This window comes from Bombina bombina, chromosome 9, assembly GCF_027579735.1.
Source record: "Bombina bombina isolate aBomBom1 chromosome 9, aBomBom1.pri, whole genome shotgun sequence".
In the NCBI taxonomy this organism is placed as follows: Eukaryota; Metazoa; Chordata; class Amphibia; order Anura; family Bombinatoridae; genus Bombina; species Bombina bombina.
Window position 1 is genome coordinate 69558312 of NC_069507.1, and position 21531 is coordinate 69579842.

The 21531-nt window shown below is 40.1% G+C and overlaps 1 protein-coding gene across 1 annotated transcript; it reads left to right on the plus strand.

Moving 5' to 3' along the window:
* The first annotated feature begins 11290 nt into the window (after positions 1-11290).
* On the plus strand, positions 11291-12118 carry LOC128640417 (cholesterol 25-hydroxylase-like protein). The gene has a single exon (XM_053692902.1). It carries the CDS (start codon positions 11291-11293, stop codon positions 12116-12118), a length of 828 nt encoding a protein of 275 aa, XP_053548877.1.
* The last annotated feature ends 9413 nt before the right edge of the window (positions 12119-21531 follow it).

Consider the following 21531-nt stretch of genomic DNA (forward strand, 5'->3'; position numbering starts at 1 on the left):
ACCTAAAGTTTGTGAAAAAAAATTATGAAAAAGTTAATTTTTTCTTTATTTGATCTCATTTGGCGGTGAAATGGTGGCATGAAATATACCAAAATGGGCCTAGATCATTACTTTGGGATGTCTTCTAAAAAATATATATACATGTCAAGGGATATTCAGGGATTCCTGAAAAATATCAGTGTCCCAATGTAACTAGCGCTAATTTTGAAAAAAAGTGGTTTGGAAATAGCAAAGTGCTACTTGTACTTATTGCCCTATAACTTGCGAAAAACACAAAGAACATGTAAATATTGGGTATTTCTAAACTCAGGACAAAATTTAGAAACTATTTAGCATGGGTGTTTTTTGGTGGTTGTAGATGTGTAACAGATTTTGGGGGTCAAAGTTAGAAAAAGTGTGTTTTTTTCCATTTTTTCCTCATATTTTATAAAAATTTTTATAGTAAATTATAAGATATGATGAAAATAATGGTATCTTTAGAAAGTCCATTTAATGTCGAGAAAAACGGTATATAATATGTGTGGGTACAGTAAATGAGTAAGAGGAAAATTACAGCTAAACACAAACACAGCAGAAATGTAAAAATAGCCCTGGTCCTTAAGGGAAAGAAATTGAAAAATGGCTGTGTCCTTAAGGGGTTAATTTTGAAATAAAGATTTTCGTATTTTTTATACTATGGGATCCTACTCATCCTTCTGACTGTACATTTATCTATCTATATACCGTGCTTTATACGGCGCTTCTACATATTGGATTATCTGTATATGTATGTGTGTGTATCTATGTGTATATATGTATGTGTATATATGTATGTATGTATGTGTGTGTATATATGTACAGTATGTGTGTGTATAAATTAATATTAATGCACTTTTTTAAATAGCAATAATATTTAGAAAGAATGCCATATATCTTTATTTAAAGAAGCCTTATTGTATCTCATATTTTTTAGTTTAAAAATGAAGCAACAAACACAAAAAATAACATTTACAGTATATTACATGTTGAAAATTATGCAATACTCTCTTGTTGATGAAACCAGGGGCGTAACTAGAAACCACAGGGCCCCGGTGCAAGAATCTAAGAAGGGCCCCCCACCCCCCCAAAAAAAATGTGAATTTGATACATCTTTTTTTTTTCAACATACTAATGACAAATTTAAACTTTCCTGTTTTAGACAAAGCATGCAATTTAAAACAAATTTCTAATTTACATCTATTATCTAATTTGATTTGTTCTCTTGGTATCCTTTATTGAAAAGGCTCAGAAGCACTGCTGGAACCTATGTGCTGATTGGTGGCTGTGCATATATGCCTATAGTCATTGGCTCACCCAATGTGTTCATTGAGCTCACAGTAGTGCATTGCTGCTTTTGTCTCTCTCATGTACAATAATCCCCCATTAAAAAAGAACTGGAGATATAAAAAGAAAAGTGATATAATTCAGAGCCCCTGTTTAAGATTAATGCTTGCCTTGATGCATCAGGCTGTAAAATTGGCCGTGATAGAGGGCTCATTTTATCTAAGTGTAGGGTCCTAATTTGGTTCTGTAACTAGTTAGACCCACTGCACAGGGAAGGAAAATGCCCAGCTCCAGGATAATCAGCTTTCTCTTTTCTTGTATAAAGCAATAGCTATAGCAATATCCAGCCCTGTATTGGGCAGAAAAAATATATTATAGCAACTGCATGACTACTGCAGAGAAGGATACCTAGACTGTGTGCAAAGGGAAGGTGAAGATTCACAGATGTCGATGAATTATAATAATTGTTATTATAAATAACATTTGTTTGTATATATCAGGATGCCTAATTGCCTATTAATGTATCCTAGCGCACAACTGTCATACTTTTGTGTTGTGTATTTAGTATTAATAATACAAATTATGAATTCTCATATATATATATATATATATATATACACACACACACATACATATATATATATAAATAAATACACATATACATATATCTACAGTCAAACACTTTAGACTGTAGTCAGTTATACGTATAGAAGGATTCAACTTTACCCAAGTGCTGTTTGACTAGGAGAAAGACTGAGGTGAATATGGTTACAGTTATCACAAACTATAAACCTAATGACCCCTGCCCTGTCACTGGCAAATGTTATTCCACTACCAAACTCCACTTGCTGGAACTAGTAGCTCAGCTGCACCAAATGAAGGCGGTGCTGTCCTGCTCGCACTACGCTTTAGTGAGGGCACCTAGACGCACTAGAGAGTCACACTTTTTCTATAGTGCAACATTGAAGCTCCTGAACCTTCCATGCTACACTATAATTTTGTTTTAAATTAGACATTCTTACACATCCACATGCATACACCCAGGCACCCACAGCCGGGCGGATTTACAGTGTGTTCAGATGTGATTCCCATGGATGTAGGAGACAGGTACCTACATACATAAGATAGATCTATTGACATTTACATGCACACATCACACACACCACACACACACACACAAAAGCACAAGATACCCACAAGCATACGCACATAGGAACATACACAAAACCAAGCATGCATACACACACGCATTCAGAAACAAAGACAAGTAACCTCTGGCAGACATGTTCATATATGCACATATGATTACACAAAAAGGACCTACATGCACACACAGATACAACACACATACATCCACAAAGACGCACACACACACACATATATATATATATATATATATATATATATATATATATATATATATATATACACACACACACATACACACACATACACACATACATACATACACACAGGCAATATTCCTTAAAAAAATTTAAACATTTTTTTAACACTGTGCGCATATTTTTTTATCTGTGCAATTTTGGCCAAGAAGCTTTTTTTTCTCCGATTGTTCTCATTGAAAAAACAACAAGCTCTACTGATACACAACTGTTTATTCTGAAATCTGTTGGAAATGTGCAAAAGTCAGACACACACACACTCACAGTAACATAGGCACAAAGACACACAAGAAAGGGCAGAAGTTTTTTTTCTCTCCAGTTTTCCTTATTGAGAACACAACAAACTGCACCAAAACATAACTGTTTATTCTGAAATCTGTTGGAAGTGTGAATAAGCTAAAGATTCAGAAACACACATTCAGTCACACACACTCACATACAAGCACACACACAACTACAGGGCCGGATTTACATCTCAGGTGCCTGTAGGCACAAAAACCTGAAGCGCCCCCCCCACCCCCCCCACCCCCCCTAGAAAAAAGTGGAAAAAATGAGGACTTTTTTTTATTATTATTTAGGACAACTAAAAATAAATATTAGATGTAAAATTACATTTTCCCTTTTATGGAGATACACAAATACACACACCAATTGCAATATTTGTTGTAATGGAAGCTACACCAAAAATCAATATTCACTTGACTCAAATGGCCATACAATTTCTATTATGTATAACAAAAACAAATCATGTTAAACTTTTAATGCAAAATATTCTAAAGAAAACCCTATTTAAAGGGACATCAAATGTGACAGTTTGCTGGGCATTTTATTATTGCACTAGTGCTTGCAGAGAAGTGTGTTAGCCTCTTGCAAAAGAGTTAAACACATAGTCAATGTCAGTTCTGAGACAGCAATACACATCTGTGCAGACCCAGATGGGCTCATAGGACATGTTTATTGACAAGCCATTAGTGTATTGCTTTTCTGGAGATGACTTTGACTATGTGCTTAACATTTTGTTGGAGTCAAACACAGTTTTGTGTAAACAATAGCAATATTAAAACTAGCAGCATGCAAGCTCATCACCATCAACAACCTTTGCAGCCAGTGGAAGAAAATATAAAATGTAGGGAAAAAAATCTTGTAAACTCTGATATTTTTGGTACAAACACACACAGATGTTACATTTATTTTGTTCTGAAATATAAATATCATATGATGTTGCTCTCAAAGGAAAACATGGAATGTTGTAGATTATATGTAATCCAGGGGTCAACAAATGTGTTTAAAATTAGAATTTAGAAATTCAATGGGAGGGGTTTAGTTTTAATCTTTGCCCCTCTCTCCTTCATGGCTCTCTCAACTGCTGTAACATATTCCCAATGAAACACTCGACTTTGTAGGCACCTGGCAGCACAATTCTTACTAAAATAAATGCCCTCATAAAAAAAAAAAAAAAAAAAAAAAAAAAATTTTTTTTTTTTTTTTTTTTTATTATTGACAGGCAGGCGCCCCTCACTGCAAGGCGCCTGTAGGCACATGCCTACTGTGCCTAATGGGAAATCCGGCCCTGCACAACTATGTAAATATTCCAAAGACTAATAAATCCCCTCCTTGCTTTTATTAGTGAGAATCTGCTCCACAGTATTAGATGACAAATGTTGTAGGGACACTGGATTCTAAAAGAACAGGATATGCTTGGCAAGATCTAATACAACATGAGACCTCTTTTTGTAACTGTCATGGCTCAGGCTTCTGGACAGTTGTCCTTATGGGAGGTACATATGGGACCAGAGGTAGTGCTTTACAATTGTAAGCTATAAACAGAGGCATTGGATAAGGTATAGATAACTGCCTTATCTATAAATATAGAACATATAGATTTATTTAACCATAAACAATCCTTATCCTTGACTATTTTGTTATAACTATAACTGGTGGCAATGTATACCATAGTAAACAATAGAAAGTGAGCAGCATTAACAAGGGGGGAGATAAAAATAACTTTAATTTGTAAACTAACTGTTAGAATAAGTAGCAGTAGATTTACAGCCTTATTGACATAGTATGCAGGTATCAGATAACTTTCTCCAGTTTATCATATAATAACAAATAGTTTAGAAAATAAGCTGACAAAATATGTAGCAAAACAGTCAAGTCACAGTTTAGGATCAGCTCTCCATCAAAATTCTAGAAAAAACTGACAAATTATTACTAAAAAAATAAAGTGCCAAATAAACTTGAACTTTCAGTGCTTAATTTTACCTCTGCAATCCTAGCTACTCCTCTCTGCCATGATTCTCAGCAGCAGCTGCATTGTCATTTCTGTCTTGTCTTATGCTACTACTAATGCACTCTCTCTTCAGGATGAGGGAAGCCCGGTCCTGTGCTCCACCCCCAATGTCATACTACCCCAAAACAACACACAGGAATAATAAGAAAATAAACACTGTCTGGTGCTGGGGAGCAGCTGTCCCCTATGTGCCCTGGGCTCACTGATGTTAGCCTGAACAGCAACTGAACCCCCAGCCCTTTCTGACAGGTTATATCATAACATAATCAAACACTTCCAACAATGAGAAAGCTTATCCTCCATCACTGAAAATATCAGTTATAGAACACACATTACAGTACATGTATCTGTGATGTTAAATGTATTAAAAAGTGAAAACATTTAATAATTATTTAAAAAGTACTTAACTAGAAAATGATCTTTTTTACTTCAGACTCAGCTCACCACACACTCTTTCTGCATTTCCCGCGCTCTGCCTGAAATCTGCCTCTCTCACCTCCCACCTTCCTCTCCCATCATGTTCCTTGCTCTGGCGGCTCTGGGACAATACAGAATGTGACCACTAGCCCAGAGGGAGGAGGAGACAGAGTGAAGGGGGGCAGGCAAAGTGCTAGACGAGTCACATCATTTTTCAATGTTTTTTAAAGAAACATAGTAAAGTAAAAATAATGTTATTATAATAATGCAGCAGCTGCTGTGGGAAAGTCACCCAAGAACATTTTTTGCAGAGGCTGACTGTGACTCCTGCCAGGCAGGAGTCACAGTCAGCCTCTGCAAATAATGTTCTTCTAAGTTTTTGGGTGACATTCTGATCTGTGAATAGAGAACAGGCGCGTTGGGCTGCCTGCTTCAAGAGAGGATAGGAGCAGTCTGATCCGATATGACAGACTGAAGTGCCGCCTGTGACCGATGGACCCAATTGGTCCCATCATTAAGCTGGACTTACCTTTTCCTTCCACTTTACAGTCCCGCTGGGAGGTTACTGCTGCATTCGCATAGACAGCTCCTGCCTCCTCCTTTCCCGCTCAGCTGCAAATGTTTCAGAGCGTTGCCGTGGTAACCCGCGGCAACGCTCTGATTTAATACTGTTAGTGAGCACCGCGCAGCCCCTGCAGCCACTAAAAGAATGTGAAAAAAAAAAGTTTGTTGGGGGGGAAAAAAAAGTGGAATAAAACAAGTTTGTTGGAGAAAAAAAAATGTGAAATTTTTTTTTGTTGAAAAAAAAAAAAATTGTTGCGCTGATGAAGCTGGGGCCCCCCTGAGGGTTGGACCTGCCGGGCCCGGTCGCAGTCGCGACTTCTGCACCACTGGTAGTTCCGCCCCTGGATGAAACTACTTTGATTATGTAACTTTACAAATTGTCGCCTAGATTTAGAGTTCTGCGTTAGCCGTCCAAACCAGCGTTAGGGGGTCCTAACGCTGGTTTTTACCGCCCTCTGGTATTTAGAGTCAGTCATTAAAGGGTCTAACGCTCACTTTCCAGCCGCGACTTTTCCATACCGCAGATCCCCTTACGCCATTTGCGTATCTTATCTTTTCAATGGGATCTTTGTAACGCCGGTATTTAGAGTCTTGGCTGAAGTGAGCGTTAGAACTCTAACGACAAGACTCCAGCCGCAGAGAAAAGCCAGGAGTTAAGAGCTTTCTGGGCTAACGCCGGTTCATAAAGCTCTTAACTACTGTGCTCTAAAATACACTAACACCCATAAACTACCTATGTACCCCTAAACCGAGGTCCCCCCACATCGCCGCCACTCTATTAAATTTTTTTAACCCCTAATCTTCCGACCGCAAACCGCCGCCACCTACGTTATCCCTATGTACCCCTAATCTGCTGCCCCTAACACCGCTGACCCCTATATTATATTTATTAACCCCTAATCTGCCCCCCCAACGTCGCCGCCACCTACCTACAATAATTAACCCCTAATCTGCTGACCGGACCTCACCGCTACTATAATAAATGTATTAACCCCTAATCCGCCTCACTCCCGCCTCAAAAACCCTATAATAAATAGTATTAACCCCTAATCTGCCCTCCCTAACATCGCCGACACCTAACTTCAATTATTAACCCCTAATCTGCCGACCGGACCTCGCCACTACTCTAATAAATGTATTAACCCCTAAAGCTAAGTCTAACCCTAACCCTAACACCCCCCTAAGTTAAATATAATTTAAATCTAACAAAATAAATTAAATCTTATTAAATAAATTATTCCTATTTAAAGCTAAATTCTTAACTGTAAAATAAACCCTAATATAGCTACAATATAAATAATAATTATATTGTAGCTATTTTAGGATTAATATTTATTTTACAGGCAACTTTGTATTTATTTTAACCAGGTACAATAGCTATTAAATAGTTAATAACTATTTAATAGCTACCTAGTTAAAATAATTACAAAATTACCTGTAAAATAAATCCTAACCTAAGTTACAATTAAACCTAACACTACACTATCAATAAATAAATTACATACAAATACCTACAAATAAATACAATTAAATAAACTAACTAAAGTACAAAAAATAAAAAAAGAACTAAGTTACAAAAAATAAAAAAATTTTTTGCAAACATTATAAAAATATTACAACAATTTTAAGCTAATTACACCTACTCTAAGCCCCCTAATAAAATAACAAAGCCCCCCAAAATAAAAAAATGCCCTACCCTATTCTAAAATAAAAATTGAAAAGCTCTTTTACCTTACCAGCCCTTAAAACGGCCTTTTGCGGGGCATGCCCCAAAGAAAACAGCTCTTTTGCCTGTAAAAAACATACAATACCCCCCCAACATTACAACCAACCACCCACATACCCCTAATCTAACCCAAACCCCCCTTAAATAAACCTAACACTAAGAACCTGAAGATCTCCCTACCTTGTCTTCACTACGCCGGGTATCACCGATCCATCCAGAAGAGGCTCCGAAGTATTCATCCAAGCCCAAGCGGGGGCTGAAGAGGTCCATCATCCGGCTGAAGTCTTGATCCAAGCGGGGGCTTAAGAGGTCCATCATCCGGCTGAAGTCTTGATCCAAGCGGGGGCTGAAGAGGTCCATCATCCGGCTGAAGTCTTCTATCAAGCGGCATCTTCAATCTTCTTTCTTCCGGCTCCATCTTCATCCCGCCGACGCGGAACATCCATCCTGGCCGACGACTTCCCGACGAATGCCGGTTCCTTTAAGGGACGTCATCCAAGATGGCGTCCCTCGAATTCCGATTGGCTGATAGGATTCTATCAGCCAATCGGAATTAAGGTAGGAAAATTCTGATTGGCTGATAGAATCAGCCAATCGGATTGAACTTGAATCTGATTGGCTGATTCCACGCTCCCTTTTTGGAGCCTAACGCAGCCCTTCTGTGAACTCTAAATACCAGCCGTATTTAAAAGGTGCCGGGGGGAAAAAGCACGCGTAGCTAACGCACCCCTTCTAACGCAAAACTCTAAATCTAGCCGTTAGTAACTTACAAGGTGTCATATCTACCTACGTACCAAGCGGCTGTCACTGAACAAGGAAAAGGAAAGAGTTAAGGATGGCTAGGAATTGCCTCAGCATTTTAGTGAGCTGCATGGGAAATATAAATTACATGCTTATTAGGTTTTAAGTGGCTATAGGTAATTAAATTGTTTTATGCAAACTGAATTTGAAACAAATGTCAAATATTTATGTTACATATAAGATTTATCAAACATTTTTGGTTTTCTTGAAGAAGAAAAGGGAATTGCTTAAGCCCATCATAAAGAATATAGCTCTTTTTTTTCTCAAAGTCAAGTCCCATTAGGTTATGATGCACACACACACATGAGAAAATTAATCTACTGTAAAATTAGATGGAATGAAATAATTCACAGTGCAGCTTATTTACTATTCAGATAAGACAGCTAAAGTATTGTGAAGTGTAGCTACACCTCCACTGACAAGGTAGATACCAGCTGTAATGTACGTATGGGTTAGCTGCACAAATATGTCTTTCAAAAGAGAAATTGCCTGGTGTTTTGATACTGACTGTCCTTTTAAATGGAATCTGGTGGGTATACTGCAGGAATATTCTCATCTGTGAAAGGTTTAAGCTGGATAAAAATAAAATAGTTTTCTAGTGAAGGTTTAGATAGGCTTTTTTTTGGGGGGGGGGGTTGTTATTTTTATTAAAGAATGGGGTTGTATTTTTTGGAGCAAAAGAGCTAAATTACTTTAGGACAATGCCCTTACAAAAAGCCCTTTTAACGGCTATTGCTATAGTAACTTTTAGTGTAGGTTTTTTTTTATTTTAAAGGTGGCTTTAGTTTTAGTATTGGCATAACTGTTGGTTTTTTATTTTTTGGTAGTGCTTTGTTTTTTTTTTATAATGTGTTTTTTTATTTTCAGTGATTTTAGAGTGTGTTATATTTTGTAATTTAGGAGTGTTAGCGGTTAGGTAGTTTATTAGTGTAGATGTAGTTTGTACTGGGACTTTGTGATAGTCAATAGTTTTGGGGGTGGTTAAGTGATTAGGCTAGGACAGATTAGGGAGACTACATACACACAGAGAGAATTGCACTCACAGGAATGAACAACCAGCTCAAAACCATTGTTTATCTGTTCTGTGGTGATATACTTTCTTTTAACCAAGTAATGTTTTTCACAGAGTAGAACTTTCCTGTAGTATATCAGTCTGATACCGCCTATTACGGTCAGTCCAGCACAGAAATACCAGGCAATTCCTCTCTGAACAAGGAACATAGCAACCCCACTTGATCATTTCAGCCTTCATTGGGTCTCGTCAGTGAGCTGTAGCCATATTCCTCTAAGCACACTGAGCAAGGAGTCCATGCCTGGTTGCCCCTTTATCCTTTAGGGAGACTACATACACACAGAGGGAAGCGCACACACAGGAACGAATAACCAGCTCAGTACCATTTTTAGTAGTAGGGTTAATAGTGTAGTGGGCTTAGGTTGCGCTGGGGGTGAGGGTTGCATAAGGGGTTAATAGTTTAGTGTAGCATTGCATTTATATACAATGTAAAAATGATATGCATTTTAATGTATAATGCATATTATTTTAAAGGGATACTGAACCCAATATTTTTCTTTCATGATTCAGATAGAGCATGCAATTTTAAACAACTTTCTAATTTACTATTATCAATTTTTCTTCATTGTTTTGGTATCTTTATTTGAAAAAGCAGGATTGTAAGCTTACAAGCGGGCCCATCTTTGGTTTAGCACCTGGACAGTGCTTACTGATTGGTAGCCACCATTCAGCAAGCGCTATCCAGGGAGCGCTATCCATGGTGCTGAACCAAAACTCTGATTTTCAGACTCCTAACCAAAGTTTTAGAAGAATACTGATGTATACCTACTCCAGCTTGCTCCTGTTTGTGTAAAGGGTCTTTTTATATGCAGAGAAAGGGGGAGGGGGAGTGTCTGCTATTTTTGCTATACAGCCACTTTCAGTGGGAGTTCCAGCTACCTTTTCAACAGTGCCAAACTGGGAGCTTCTAAGTAAGTTTTTAAACTGTTTTGTACTGGATTTTTATATCGGTATCTGTGCATATTATTCTTTATAGTAGTGTCTATTACATGCAGTCCCTTTAATGGGCAAGAAACAATTTGACATTGTAATAGGAAATGTTTAATTATGTGTAGTAAAAAAATTCTGCAATTATCTTTTATTATTTATTTCAACCCCTTTTCATGTACTTACCTCTGAAATGTGGGGTTTTTCCATTTCTGAAACTTAAAGTGCACATAGCAAACCTTGCCAGTTAATTATTGCTTTTTGGCCACAGCAGATATGTGAAGGAAATGAACTGCAAAGCAATGGTTATGTCCCTAGAATAATGCCACTGGTTAGCTCTATATACTAAGACCTCCAAACTAGAAGTAAATGGAGCTTAAACTCTGAAAACAATTGAAGCAAACAGAGTTATAATGCAATAAAAATATTTCACACTCACCTATGTATAAATAAGGAATCTAGTGGAAGACAATTTGTAAATCCAATGCTATACTATAGGGGAAAATACAGTTACATGAGGTTCTGATATTTTTGGCAAAGTAAAGGGAATTATTCCCCACTAGCAGCTTGAAGGTGTTAAAATAATTCATAAATAAGATGTAGCACAATGTTGTATCACTTTATAGACAGAAACCAAAATCAGGCTATTAGAGCATAGACAAAAACAAGCATTTTTGCTTCTCTATAGTATTTTCTAGTGCCATTGGCATTTCTCTCTGTTCAGTGAATGGGAGGGGATCAGGCTATAAAAAGTCAACTTGTTCTCCGTGCTCTCACTTATTGCAATGAACAGCTCAAGTTGCAAAAAACATTTAGCCTCATTCCTCAGCAGCAGAGCTGAGCTGAATCATCTAATTCTGCAGCCGATATGGGACATTGTCAGATCACAGGAGCAATGGATCAAGTCCCCTTTCTACCCAGTGATCTTTGCTTTCACTGTCTGCATGATGTTCTGCATCCCCTACCTGATGCTGGACTTCTTAGCACGTGTGATACCAGAGCTGAAAAAGTACCAGCTGCAGCCCCGCACTAACACCACACTGGCTATGGTCCTGCACTGCTTGACTTTGACTGTGTATAGCCACCTGGTCTTTGTGTTCCCAGTGACTGTTGCCTACTGGTGGTGGAGACCTGTGCACTTACCACTTGCTGCACCAGAACTACACCGTTTTGTGCTTGATAGTATAGCCTGTCTGCTCCTGTTTGATTTCCAGTATTTTATCTGGCACGTTCTGCACCATAAGGTCCCCTGGTTGTACAAGACCTTCCACAAGCAACATCACAAGTACACCTCCACCTTTGCTCTTGCTACACAATATTCCAGTGCCTGGGAGATGCTCTCACTTGGATTCTTTGCTGGTGTAAGCCCCATGATGTTGGGTTGCCATCCAATGACAGAGATGGGGTTCTTCATCCTAAATATCTATCTGTCTGTGGAAGATCACTCTGGTTATGACCTTCCCTGGTCTACTCACAAGATTATACCGTTTGGACTCTGTGGAGGACCTGGACATCATGATTTGCATCATGAGAAGATTTTCTCCAACTATGCACCTTATTTTACCCACTGGGACAAGCTCTTCAGGACACAAGCAAAGCAATCCTCTAAATGAACTTATGTACATTCTGTATAAACTATATTAACTTATGAAGAACATAAGAGTTTTGCACAAAATTACTTTCTGGTTAATTCAGCACCACTGAAAAAGGCTTCTTGTTAATTGTGTTATATAGTTGCATGGATTTATACATTGGTCAATACTTATTGATTCCTCAACTATGTTTTAAAGATGCTTAGTTTTTATTATCTTGACACTTCAGTTATGCATCTCACAATTGTTATGAAAGATTTATACATTGGTCAGGCAGACATTTATCATGATGGAAATCTATTTAAATGTTTTTGTTTGTTTTTAACCATTTGATACATTTCTGACACTAACATGGTATGTTTTGCATATACTGTATATATATATTTATATGTATGTTATATATATAGACTGCAAAGATTATATATGTAAATGTATCTAAATAAGGAATGGATATCTATTATATTGTAGCATTTTGGTTTGGTTTCTAAAAAGATAAGAACAATTTGTTTTAGAAGGAAAATGTTGATGAGAAAAGCCTTGAAAATATCTCAGGAGTTCTGCAATTACAAAATCTAACACTAAGATGTATGGGGTTGTTTTGGAAAGCACTTTATCTGTATATAGTTTGAAACTGCAAAAAAAATGCTATATTGCAATATGGCCATTTTTATCTTTGTGTTGTGTTACAAATAAATGATTAATTATTGTATAAATGCTTTATATTTTTGTATTATGTTTTGTATAAGAGCTTTATTTTTGCCAATAAGCAAAACAAAAATAAACAAATAAACACAAAGGTTAAAGGGGCATAAAACACGATATATTTATTTCATGATTCAGATAGAACATAGAATTTTAAACAACCTTCTAATTTACTTCTAGTATCAAATCTTCTTTGTTTTCTTGTCATCCTTTGTTGAAAAGAAGATAGGCAAGCTCAGGAGTGTGCACTGTCTGCAGCACTATATGACAGCAGTTTTTAAACAATGCTATACATTAGCTAGACCACTAGATGTCAGCACTACTTATTGTCATGTAGTGCTCCAGACATGTGCATGCTCTCTATCTCTTCAACAAAGAATAACATATGAACAAAACTAATTGTATTGTAGAAGTAAATTGTAGAACATTTTTAAAATTGTATTCTCTATCTGAATCATGAAATTTGCCTTGGATGGATATGAAACAGTGCTTGTTTAGAAAAAATTCAAACCAAAGTAAACATAAAAAGAAAACGATTGTGCTATAACCCCCCCCCCCCCCCGCCGCCCAGCAAACAACTTACTTGTCTTCTTGCAAAATAAGCACTTAAAAATGTCATTTCCTGCAGCTAGATAGGAAGCAGACATGCTGAAAATGTAAGTTTCATTCTGCCTCTTCTGAGCATTGGCAAGAAACTGGCTTCCCGTCTCTCTAGCCTTCACTAAATAGCAAACCAGCTCATGCTACTCTAGAAGATTTATTACATTAGATATGTTAGATATGCCTTCATGTAGAGACCCCAGCCTCATTTTGAAACTGTGACAGGAAGTGATAGACACTGCTCAAATTAATTTAAAATAATGATATCTATTAAGTATAAGCTACTGTTTAATGTTTTAATGTCCTATGACGCTAGGCATGCCCTCCAGACCACGATCACACCCAGGAAGCACCATAATAACGTAATAACGGCGCTAAACCTAGAGTGACAATTTGAAGCAAGCAATAGTGTATTCCCAGTAATACTTACTCTACCCGTGTGGATTGTACTGACATAAAAACTGTGACAGACACCGGCTACCTCGAATGGGTAGTTCCGCCAAAAGGGTTCTTCCTGTACCTGGAACTTGCAGCTATAGAGTGGAGAGAAGAGATTATAGCAAAAGCCCACCCAAATAACCAGACAAGACCATTATTCAGGTGAATCACGAACAGACTTTATTGTGAAAACACACTGCTTATATTCACACTGACAATCTTGATAAGGGTCTTATCTGAGCCCCTGATCTCCAGCCATTCCCACCCCTCCAGACAAACTGGCGCTCAGGCATAATCCTGGAGGCCATCAAGGAGGTGATCCACCATTCTCTGGAAATTCGCCGGAGCATTCTTCATCCGAAATGACATGACCTTAAACTGGTACAGGCGGAATGGTGTGATGAATGTCGACTTTGGAATAGATTCCGGATCCAGGGGAATCTGCCAGTACCCCTTGAAGAGGTCTAAGGTGGTCAGAAAGTTACTACGGGTGATGCAGTCTTAGAGGTGATCCACCAGGAGCACAGGCTAGGCATCGGTCATGGTTCTGTCTGAAGATTCTCTCATACTCTAGTGGTGAGGTCCTTCAGTCGGTCCCTGAACTCCATGACGTACCCCACAATGAAGTGTCCTTCCTCCCCAACTGATCATTCCCAGTGGGCTCTAAGCAGGTCTAGGGGCCCCCTCACCCTCCGGCCATATACTAAATTAAAGGGGGAGAACCCAGTGGATTCCTGGGGCACCTCCCAGTAGGCTACAGGAGGTGCGGCAGGTATCTTTCCCAATCTTTGTGAGAGGCCGAGAACATCCTAAGCAGGTCCCGTTAAGTCTCTCGCACAGCCCGTTAGTCTGTGGGTGGTAGGGAGAGCTCGGCAGTGATCTTATCCCACAAAGCCTCCATAGCTGCTTGGTGAAGTCAGCAGTAAACTGGGTCCCCTGGTCTGAGATAATCTCCCGGGGTAAACCCACCCTGGCAAATATCCAGATCAGCGCATCGGCTACTGTCTCTGCCTGGATATTGGCCAGTGGGATTGCTTCCGGGTATTGGGTGGCATAGTCCACCACTGTTAGGATATACTTCTTCCCTGAGGGACTGGGACGGGGCAAGGGACCAACAATGTTAACTGCTACTCTGCTGAAGGATTAAACAATTATAGGGAGGGGGTGCAGGGAGGCTTTGGAGTGGTCCCCTGTCCTGCCTACTCTCTGGCAAACATCACAGGTCTGACAGTACTGCCTAACGTCCCCTGTAATCTCTGGCCATAAAACGGCCTGAGTCAGTCGGTGATGGGTTCTAGTGATGCTTAGATGTCCTGCCAGGGGAATGTCATACCCTATGCGCAGCAGGTCGTATCGATACTTTTGGAGTACCACCAGCTGGTGCTTGGGCATCTGCCTGCCTCCGCGCTTCTCTGTTACCCTGTCCCACTTAAAGTGGTCCTCTCCTAACCCCGCTGGGTCGGTCCCTGCCGGAGCACGGTATGGGGCCAATGTCGGGTCACTAAATGTCTCCTGGGCGAAATCGGTGGGGGAAGCCCCGGGGTGCAGGGACAGCAGTCGGGGTAGAAGTTGGAGAGAAGTGGCTTTCCTGGGTCCCCTGGTCAAATGCGGTGGCCTGGAAACTGGCTTGCTGGCAGGTGGTAACTGGGTAAACATTGGTGGAGCCATCCAATACGAAGGAGGAGGCGAGGTGCCCCAAATCATTCCCCAGCAAAACTTCTGTGGGTTAGTGAGCCATGACCCCTACTTCCACAGCATGAGAGCTGGCACCCCAATCCAGGTGAACTTGTGGACAAAAGTAACAGTTGCTCCGCTGTCCTGTAGTCCCTGTGCCTGCTGGCCGTTGATGCATACGACCTGGCGGTGGTTTTGGCGGTTGTCGCCTGTTGCTGCTTGGACTGGGTCCACCTCATGTAAGACCCCAAACTCTTCTATGGGCCAAGTGGCAGGGTGAGTGGGGCTTTCTGCATCCAAGCAGTGAGCAGCGGCCCTGGAGCTACCAGCAGGTGTTTTTGTCTATTGAGCAGGGGGCAGATTTCTAGGACAGTTAGATCGGACATGACCCATCTGGTCACATCCGTAGCATCAGATTCCCATCTTGCCTTCTGGACCTCCAAAATCTTGTGGCGGGTTGCGTTGGCAATTATCTGGGTTATAATCTCCCGAGGTGGGGTGGTCTCATAGAGTGCCAGTCACCACAGGAACTCCCTCTGAACCTTGGACATATCAGTGCCCCCATTTGAGGGCTCCCTGGCCCGGTCACTGCCCTGGATACTGCCAGGCTCACTAGTCTTATCGCTGGCTCGATTGCCTTCCATCAGCTCAGCGATGATCACTGCCTTAGACTTGTTGCTGGCCACTTGCCCACGAACCTCCAGTAAATCTTTAAGGGTACTTCTTTTAAGCCCAGAGTACCGCTGCTCCATCTGCAGAGGGCTTAGTTGGTGGTTTGGATGTCCAGGTAGACAGAAGCATCCCACCACTGCCAACCAGTTGTGACAGACACCAGCTACCCTGACTCGGTAGCTCTGCCAAAAGGATCCTTCCTGTACCTGGAACTTGTAGCTATAGAGTGGAGAGAAGTGATTATAGCAAAAGCCCACCCAAATAACCAGACAAGACCAGTATTCAGGTGAAACACAAACAGGATTTTTTTGTGAAAACACACTGCCTATATACACACTGAAAATTTTGAGAGGGTCTTATCTGAGCCCCCAATCTCCCGCCATTCCTGCCCCTCCAGACAGACTGGCGCTCCCATAGGAGTCATAGTTCCATAGAAACCCCACAATGCCTAGGTTGTGGTTTTGGGGTGATCCCGAGGGAGCCGCAGCTATTCCTAGGTACCAGTTGAGAGCTCCAGACCACAAGGTGTCCCAATCCAAAAAGCAGCATGACCTGTCGCTGGGGCCTGGAGCGGCAGCTGATCAAAGGTACACCGGGTAAGCCATGGAGAGTAGGTGTTGTAGGCGGGGTCTGATACCCCCTTCATAGTATGTATCAATCCCCAAAAGAGCAGAGCTCTGGGACAAAGGGCCACTGGACCGACCTAAGGTAAAGTTCAGGGGGGTTCCTGGGTAGCCTGGCGGGCTAGTAGTTCCATGAGTCCGGCCGGGAAGGGGTCAGGCGGTAAGAGATCAGCTCTTCCAAGAAGAGGTATAAACAGTGATAACACAAGAGGGAGAGATTTTGGGGCATCCCGTAATCCACAAGGGGCCAGAAAACAAGGTAATAACCAGTGACTCAGGTAGTAGAGGGGTGGGGGGTAGCCTTGGCAGCCTGGTATTCATGACAAAAACTATAGAACATAATGGTCAAAATTTGTGCTCCACTAAGTATTAAAACCACACGTAAATGTGTGCTGGTATTAGAGGTGTGGTGCAATGCGATCTCACGTTCGCATTGCCGAAAGCTAAGCACTCTCTAGAGAGCACTTCCATAGGCTCCAATAGCAGCCTTGTTTTCATGCCAGCAGCCACAGCGAAACACCTAGCGCAGTGTAGGGGGCAAATCACGCGGTGTTGGGCAGAAATAAATAAATATTTATGTATATGCTTTTTCAAATAACTGATTGACTAACAAAAAGGTTTATTGACATCTGTTTATTTACATCGATTATAGCGCACTGATTGGTCAATAATCTGTCTTGACAATTGTCTGTTCATTACCCCTTTTTTCCCATGATAGAAATGTGACCCAAACAAATCAATTTTGTGATTTATCACATGACAAGTCGGAGACCAATCAGACTAAGCTTAAACAGGCACTTACAAGCTTCAATGTGTCAACAACAACAACAAAAAACAGAAGCTGTCACATGACCGCTACTACTTCCTTTGTGATCACGTGACCGCTTCAGGACCAATCACAGTGTCTGAAAAACGTGATTGTGTATTTTCATTAAGGAATATATATATATATATATATATATATATATATATATATATATATATATATATATATATATGATACAAGAGATAGGGTGCACACAGATAGAACTAAAGGGTAAAGCGTATTGTGCTGGCAATCCTAAATGAATATAAACAAATTAATTAGAAAAGAGCTCTACCATATCAAAAGAGCTAAAGCGGATACCTGGCCGCACCAACACACCCCTACAGTATACTAAGGAATGACATCCTAAACAGGTATGCTGAACATATACTTTTAATAAAAACAAAGCCAAAAAGGATACATGCTGAGAAAAATGGCAACAACAAGATACAGCACACAAACATATACCAAGCGTAGTGCACTACTGTAGACTGTGAGCTAGCATATGCATAGTATAGTTAACTCATGAGAAAGTCCGTTCTTGATGCCGGGCACTTAAGTGTTAAAAACACGCTCCGGTTTTATGATTTAGACAGATTACCGTCCTTGATATCTCATTATGTGTGTTTGTTCCGGTACCGGATTAAAGATATAATGTGAGAGTCCACAGGATGGTACTAGTACTGTTGCAAACTTAATCCCATGTGTTAATGACAGCTCCAACTTTAAACTTTCAGTGTGCAAGACTTAATACTGCATGGCTTACCTCCGCTATCTTCACACACTCTACGGTATTACCTGGCAGGATCTCATCCGTGGTGTGACTTACAGCGATGTATTCCGCCTATGCAGCTCTTCACTTGCTTGGTTGTGTTGTGTTCACTTGATATCGTCAGATTCACAGCATATCCACCATGCTGGCGTGCTCCACACTGTGTCTTGTTCTACACATTACGCGTTTCGCCCCTCCCCCTTTCCGGGCTGAACTCAGGGCTTCATCAGATGTGTCTAATTAGACACCACAGCAGACTTTATAACACTTGTGCAGATACAAAGTTACACCTCCTTCCTGTATGTTAAAGGGAAGTGTATAGTGCATGTGCATTTCAATGGCTACAATTAGATTACATTTCACATTTAATATACAACCAATCTATACAAATATGGCATTTTGCAATTCACACACTTTTGAAAACTGCTTATAATATACTGATAAAATACAGCATTAGATTTAAGTATACACTGAGAATCACTTATGTGAACATGTCTTCATGTCCATTACTAAGCTGCCATGTATTATTTCATACATATTTTCTAACAGTGTTAATAAATAAGGAATACTTATAGAAAACAGAAAAATTCGATTTTTTCATTCAGACCAAAGGGAGAGAGGGTGTTGAGTCTGTACATCCAGCGTGACTCATGCTGGAGCAGTAATTGATCAATATTACCTCCTCTCCTCCTTGGTTTGATGTGTTCAATACCCAATACTCTTAGGAGAGAGAAATCAGAGTCATGCATTTTTTGGAAGTGTCTGGCCACTGGACTGTCTGACTCCTTATCTTTAATGCTATCTCTGTGTTCCCTCACCCTTTCTTTTAATTCTCGTGTCGTTTTCCCAATGTAAAATTTGGGACACGAACATTGTAACATATAAATGACATTTGAGGTATTACAGACTATTCTTTCATTGATGTGGTAAGACCTATCTGAATATTCAGTGCAAAAATTTGAGGCTTTAACGATGTACTTGCAGTACACACATCTGCCACAAGGTTCGCAACCTTTTCTAGTCTGTGCCTGTGTTAGCCAATTTTTTGGGGTGTCTCTTTGGAACTCACTACGAACCAATTTATCTTTAATACTAGGGGCTCTTTTGGCTGTAAGCAGTGGGTACTCAGAAATAAATTTAGCAACTGAACTATCATTTAATAAAATGTGCCAGTGTTTATTAAGGATATTCCGCAATTTGTTCCAATGGGAATTGTATTTTGTTATTAAGCGAATACTATTCTCTTCCTTAGGCTTTTCAGTTGTTTTATATAATAATTCATTTCTGGGTTTTTGCCTAGCTCTAAGCCATCCTTTCTTAACTTGATTCTTAGAGTACCCTCTCTGAAGGAACCTCTGAGCCATCTCTCCGGCCTGCCATTCAAAATCTTGTTCAGTGGAGCAGCACCTCTTGAGCCTCAAGAACTGCCCCACTGGAATGCCATTTTTTAAGGCTTCCGGGTGGTGGCTGGAACCATACAACAGATTATTAGTTGCTGTTTCTTTTCGAAACACTTTGCTTTTTAATAATCCATCTTCAATGGTAAGTTTGAGATCCAAAAAAGTAGTTTCCTTATTACTAATCTGGTGAGTTAAGAACAAATTTCTGTTATTATTGTTCAGAATCTCAACAAATTTATTGGCTGAAGTTTCATCCCCTTTCCACAGAACCAGGATGTCATCCACATAGCGCAGCCATAGGACGACGTGAGCCTCCACCCATATATCTAATTCCTGGAAGACATCAACTGCCTCCCAGACACCTAGATGGAGACAGGCATAGGTGGGGGCGCACGCCGAACCCATGGCTGTGCCCCTTAACTGTCTAAAAAATTTGCCATCAAACATAAATATGTTATTGGTTAACACAAATTCCAATAATTTGAGTACCAAGGTAGTGTTGTCACTGTACTCTTCTCCACGTAATTTGAGGAAGTATTCTGCTGCTTCCAAACCTACTTTATGTGGAATAGAAGAGTACAGTGACTCCACATCAAGAGTGAGTAGAAGCATATCTGGTTCCATTTTAATTCTATCCAATTTTCTTAAAACGTCCCCCGTGTCTTGCACATAGGAGGACAGTTCAGTTAAGAAGGGACGTAGAAAAAAATCTACATATCTACTAATCCCCTCTGTTGGTCCCCCAATCCCAGACACTATGGGACGTCCTGGTGGGTGTGTGATGCTTTTGTGCACCTTGGGAATGCAGTAGAACGTAGGGACTACTGGGTGAGTGGGACTCAGAAATTCAAATTCTTTTTTAGTCAATAACCCTGATTCTTTTGCTTGTCTCAAAATGATGAATAAATCATCACAAGATTTTTCATAAGTGTGTCTAGTGACAGCCTCATATTGTTCTTTTACACCCAGCTGTCTCAGGACTTCTTTCACATAGTCAGCCTGGTTAAGGATGACAATATTCCCACCCTTATCGGATGGTTTGATCTGAATTTCTTTTTTGCTCATCAAATCTTTAAGAGCTCTTCTCTCTTTTTTGCTTAGATTGTCACTCACTATACCTGAAACTCCTATGTCACCTACTTCCCTTTCCACACATTTAACAAAAGTGTGGACACTTGGAGATAAGGATAGTTGGGGCATAAATTTAGACGTAGGTTTAAAATTTGATTTTTTGGGGTACGTGATACCTGTATCGGTTTCCTCCTGTTCTTCTAATAAGGATACTAAGTTTGCAACTGCCTCTGCATCCTCACTCTCAACAGGGCCACAGCTCTGGGATCTATTCCCCCAAAGTTTTTTCAATAATATTTTCCTTGCAAAAAGGTTTAGATCTTTCACAAATTCAAATTTATCTAAGCCATTAGAGGGACAGAATGATAATCCTTTCTTTAACAATTCAATGTGTACCATATTTAAACTAACTGAGGAGAGGTTGATTACTGACATTTCCTCTTCTATATTAGTTAGTTTGTGTTTTCCCAGAATTGACTCTCTTTCCTCTGATTCCTAGTTGTCATACGATACTGGGGGTTGCTCCTGTATCTCCCTCCTCTGCTCCTTTGTCTCTGTCTGCTGGAATAAGCTCGACCACCTCCCCCTCTTTCGTCTGCCTCCTCTCCGGGTCCTACCCCTAAAGGGATTCTCCCCTGTAGTGCAGTTCTTATGTTTTGGGGGGCATTCTCTAATTC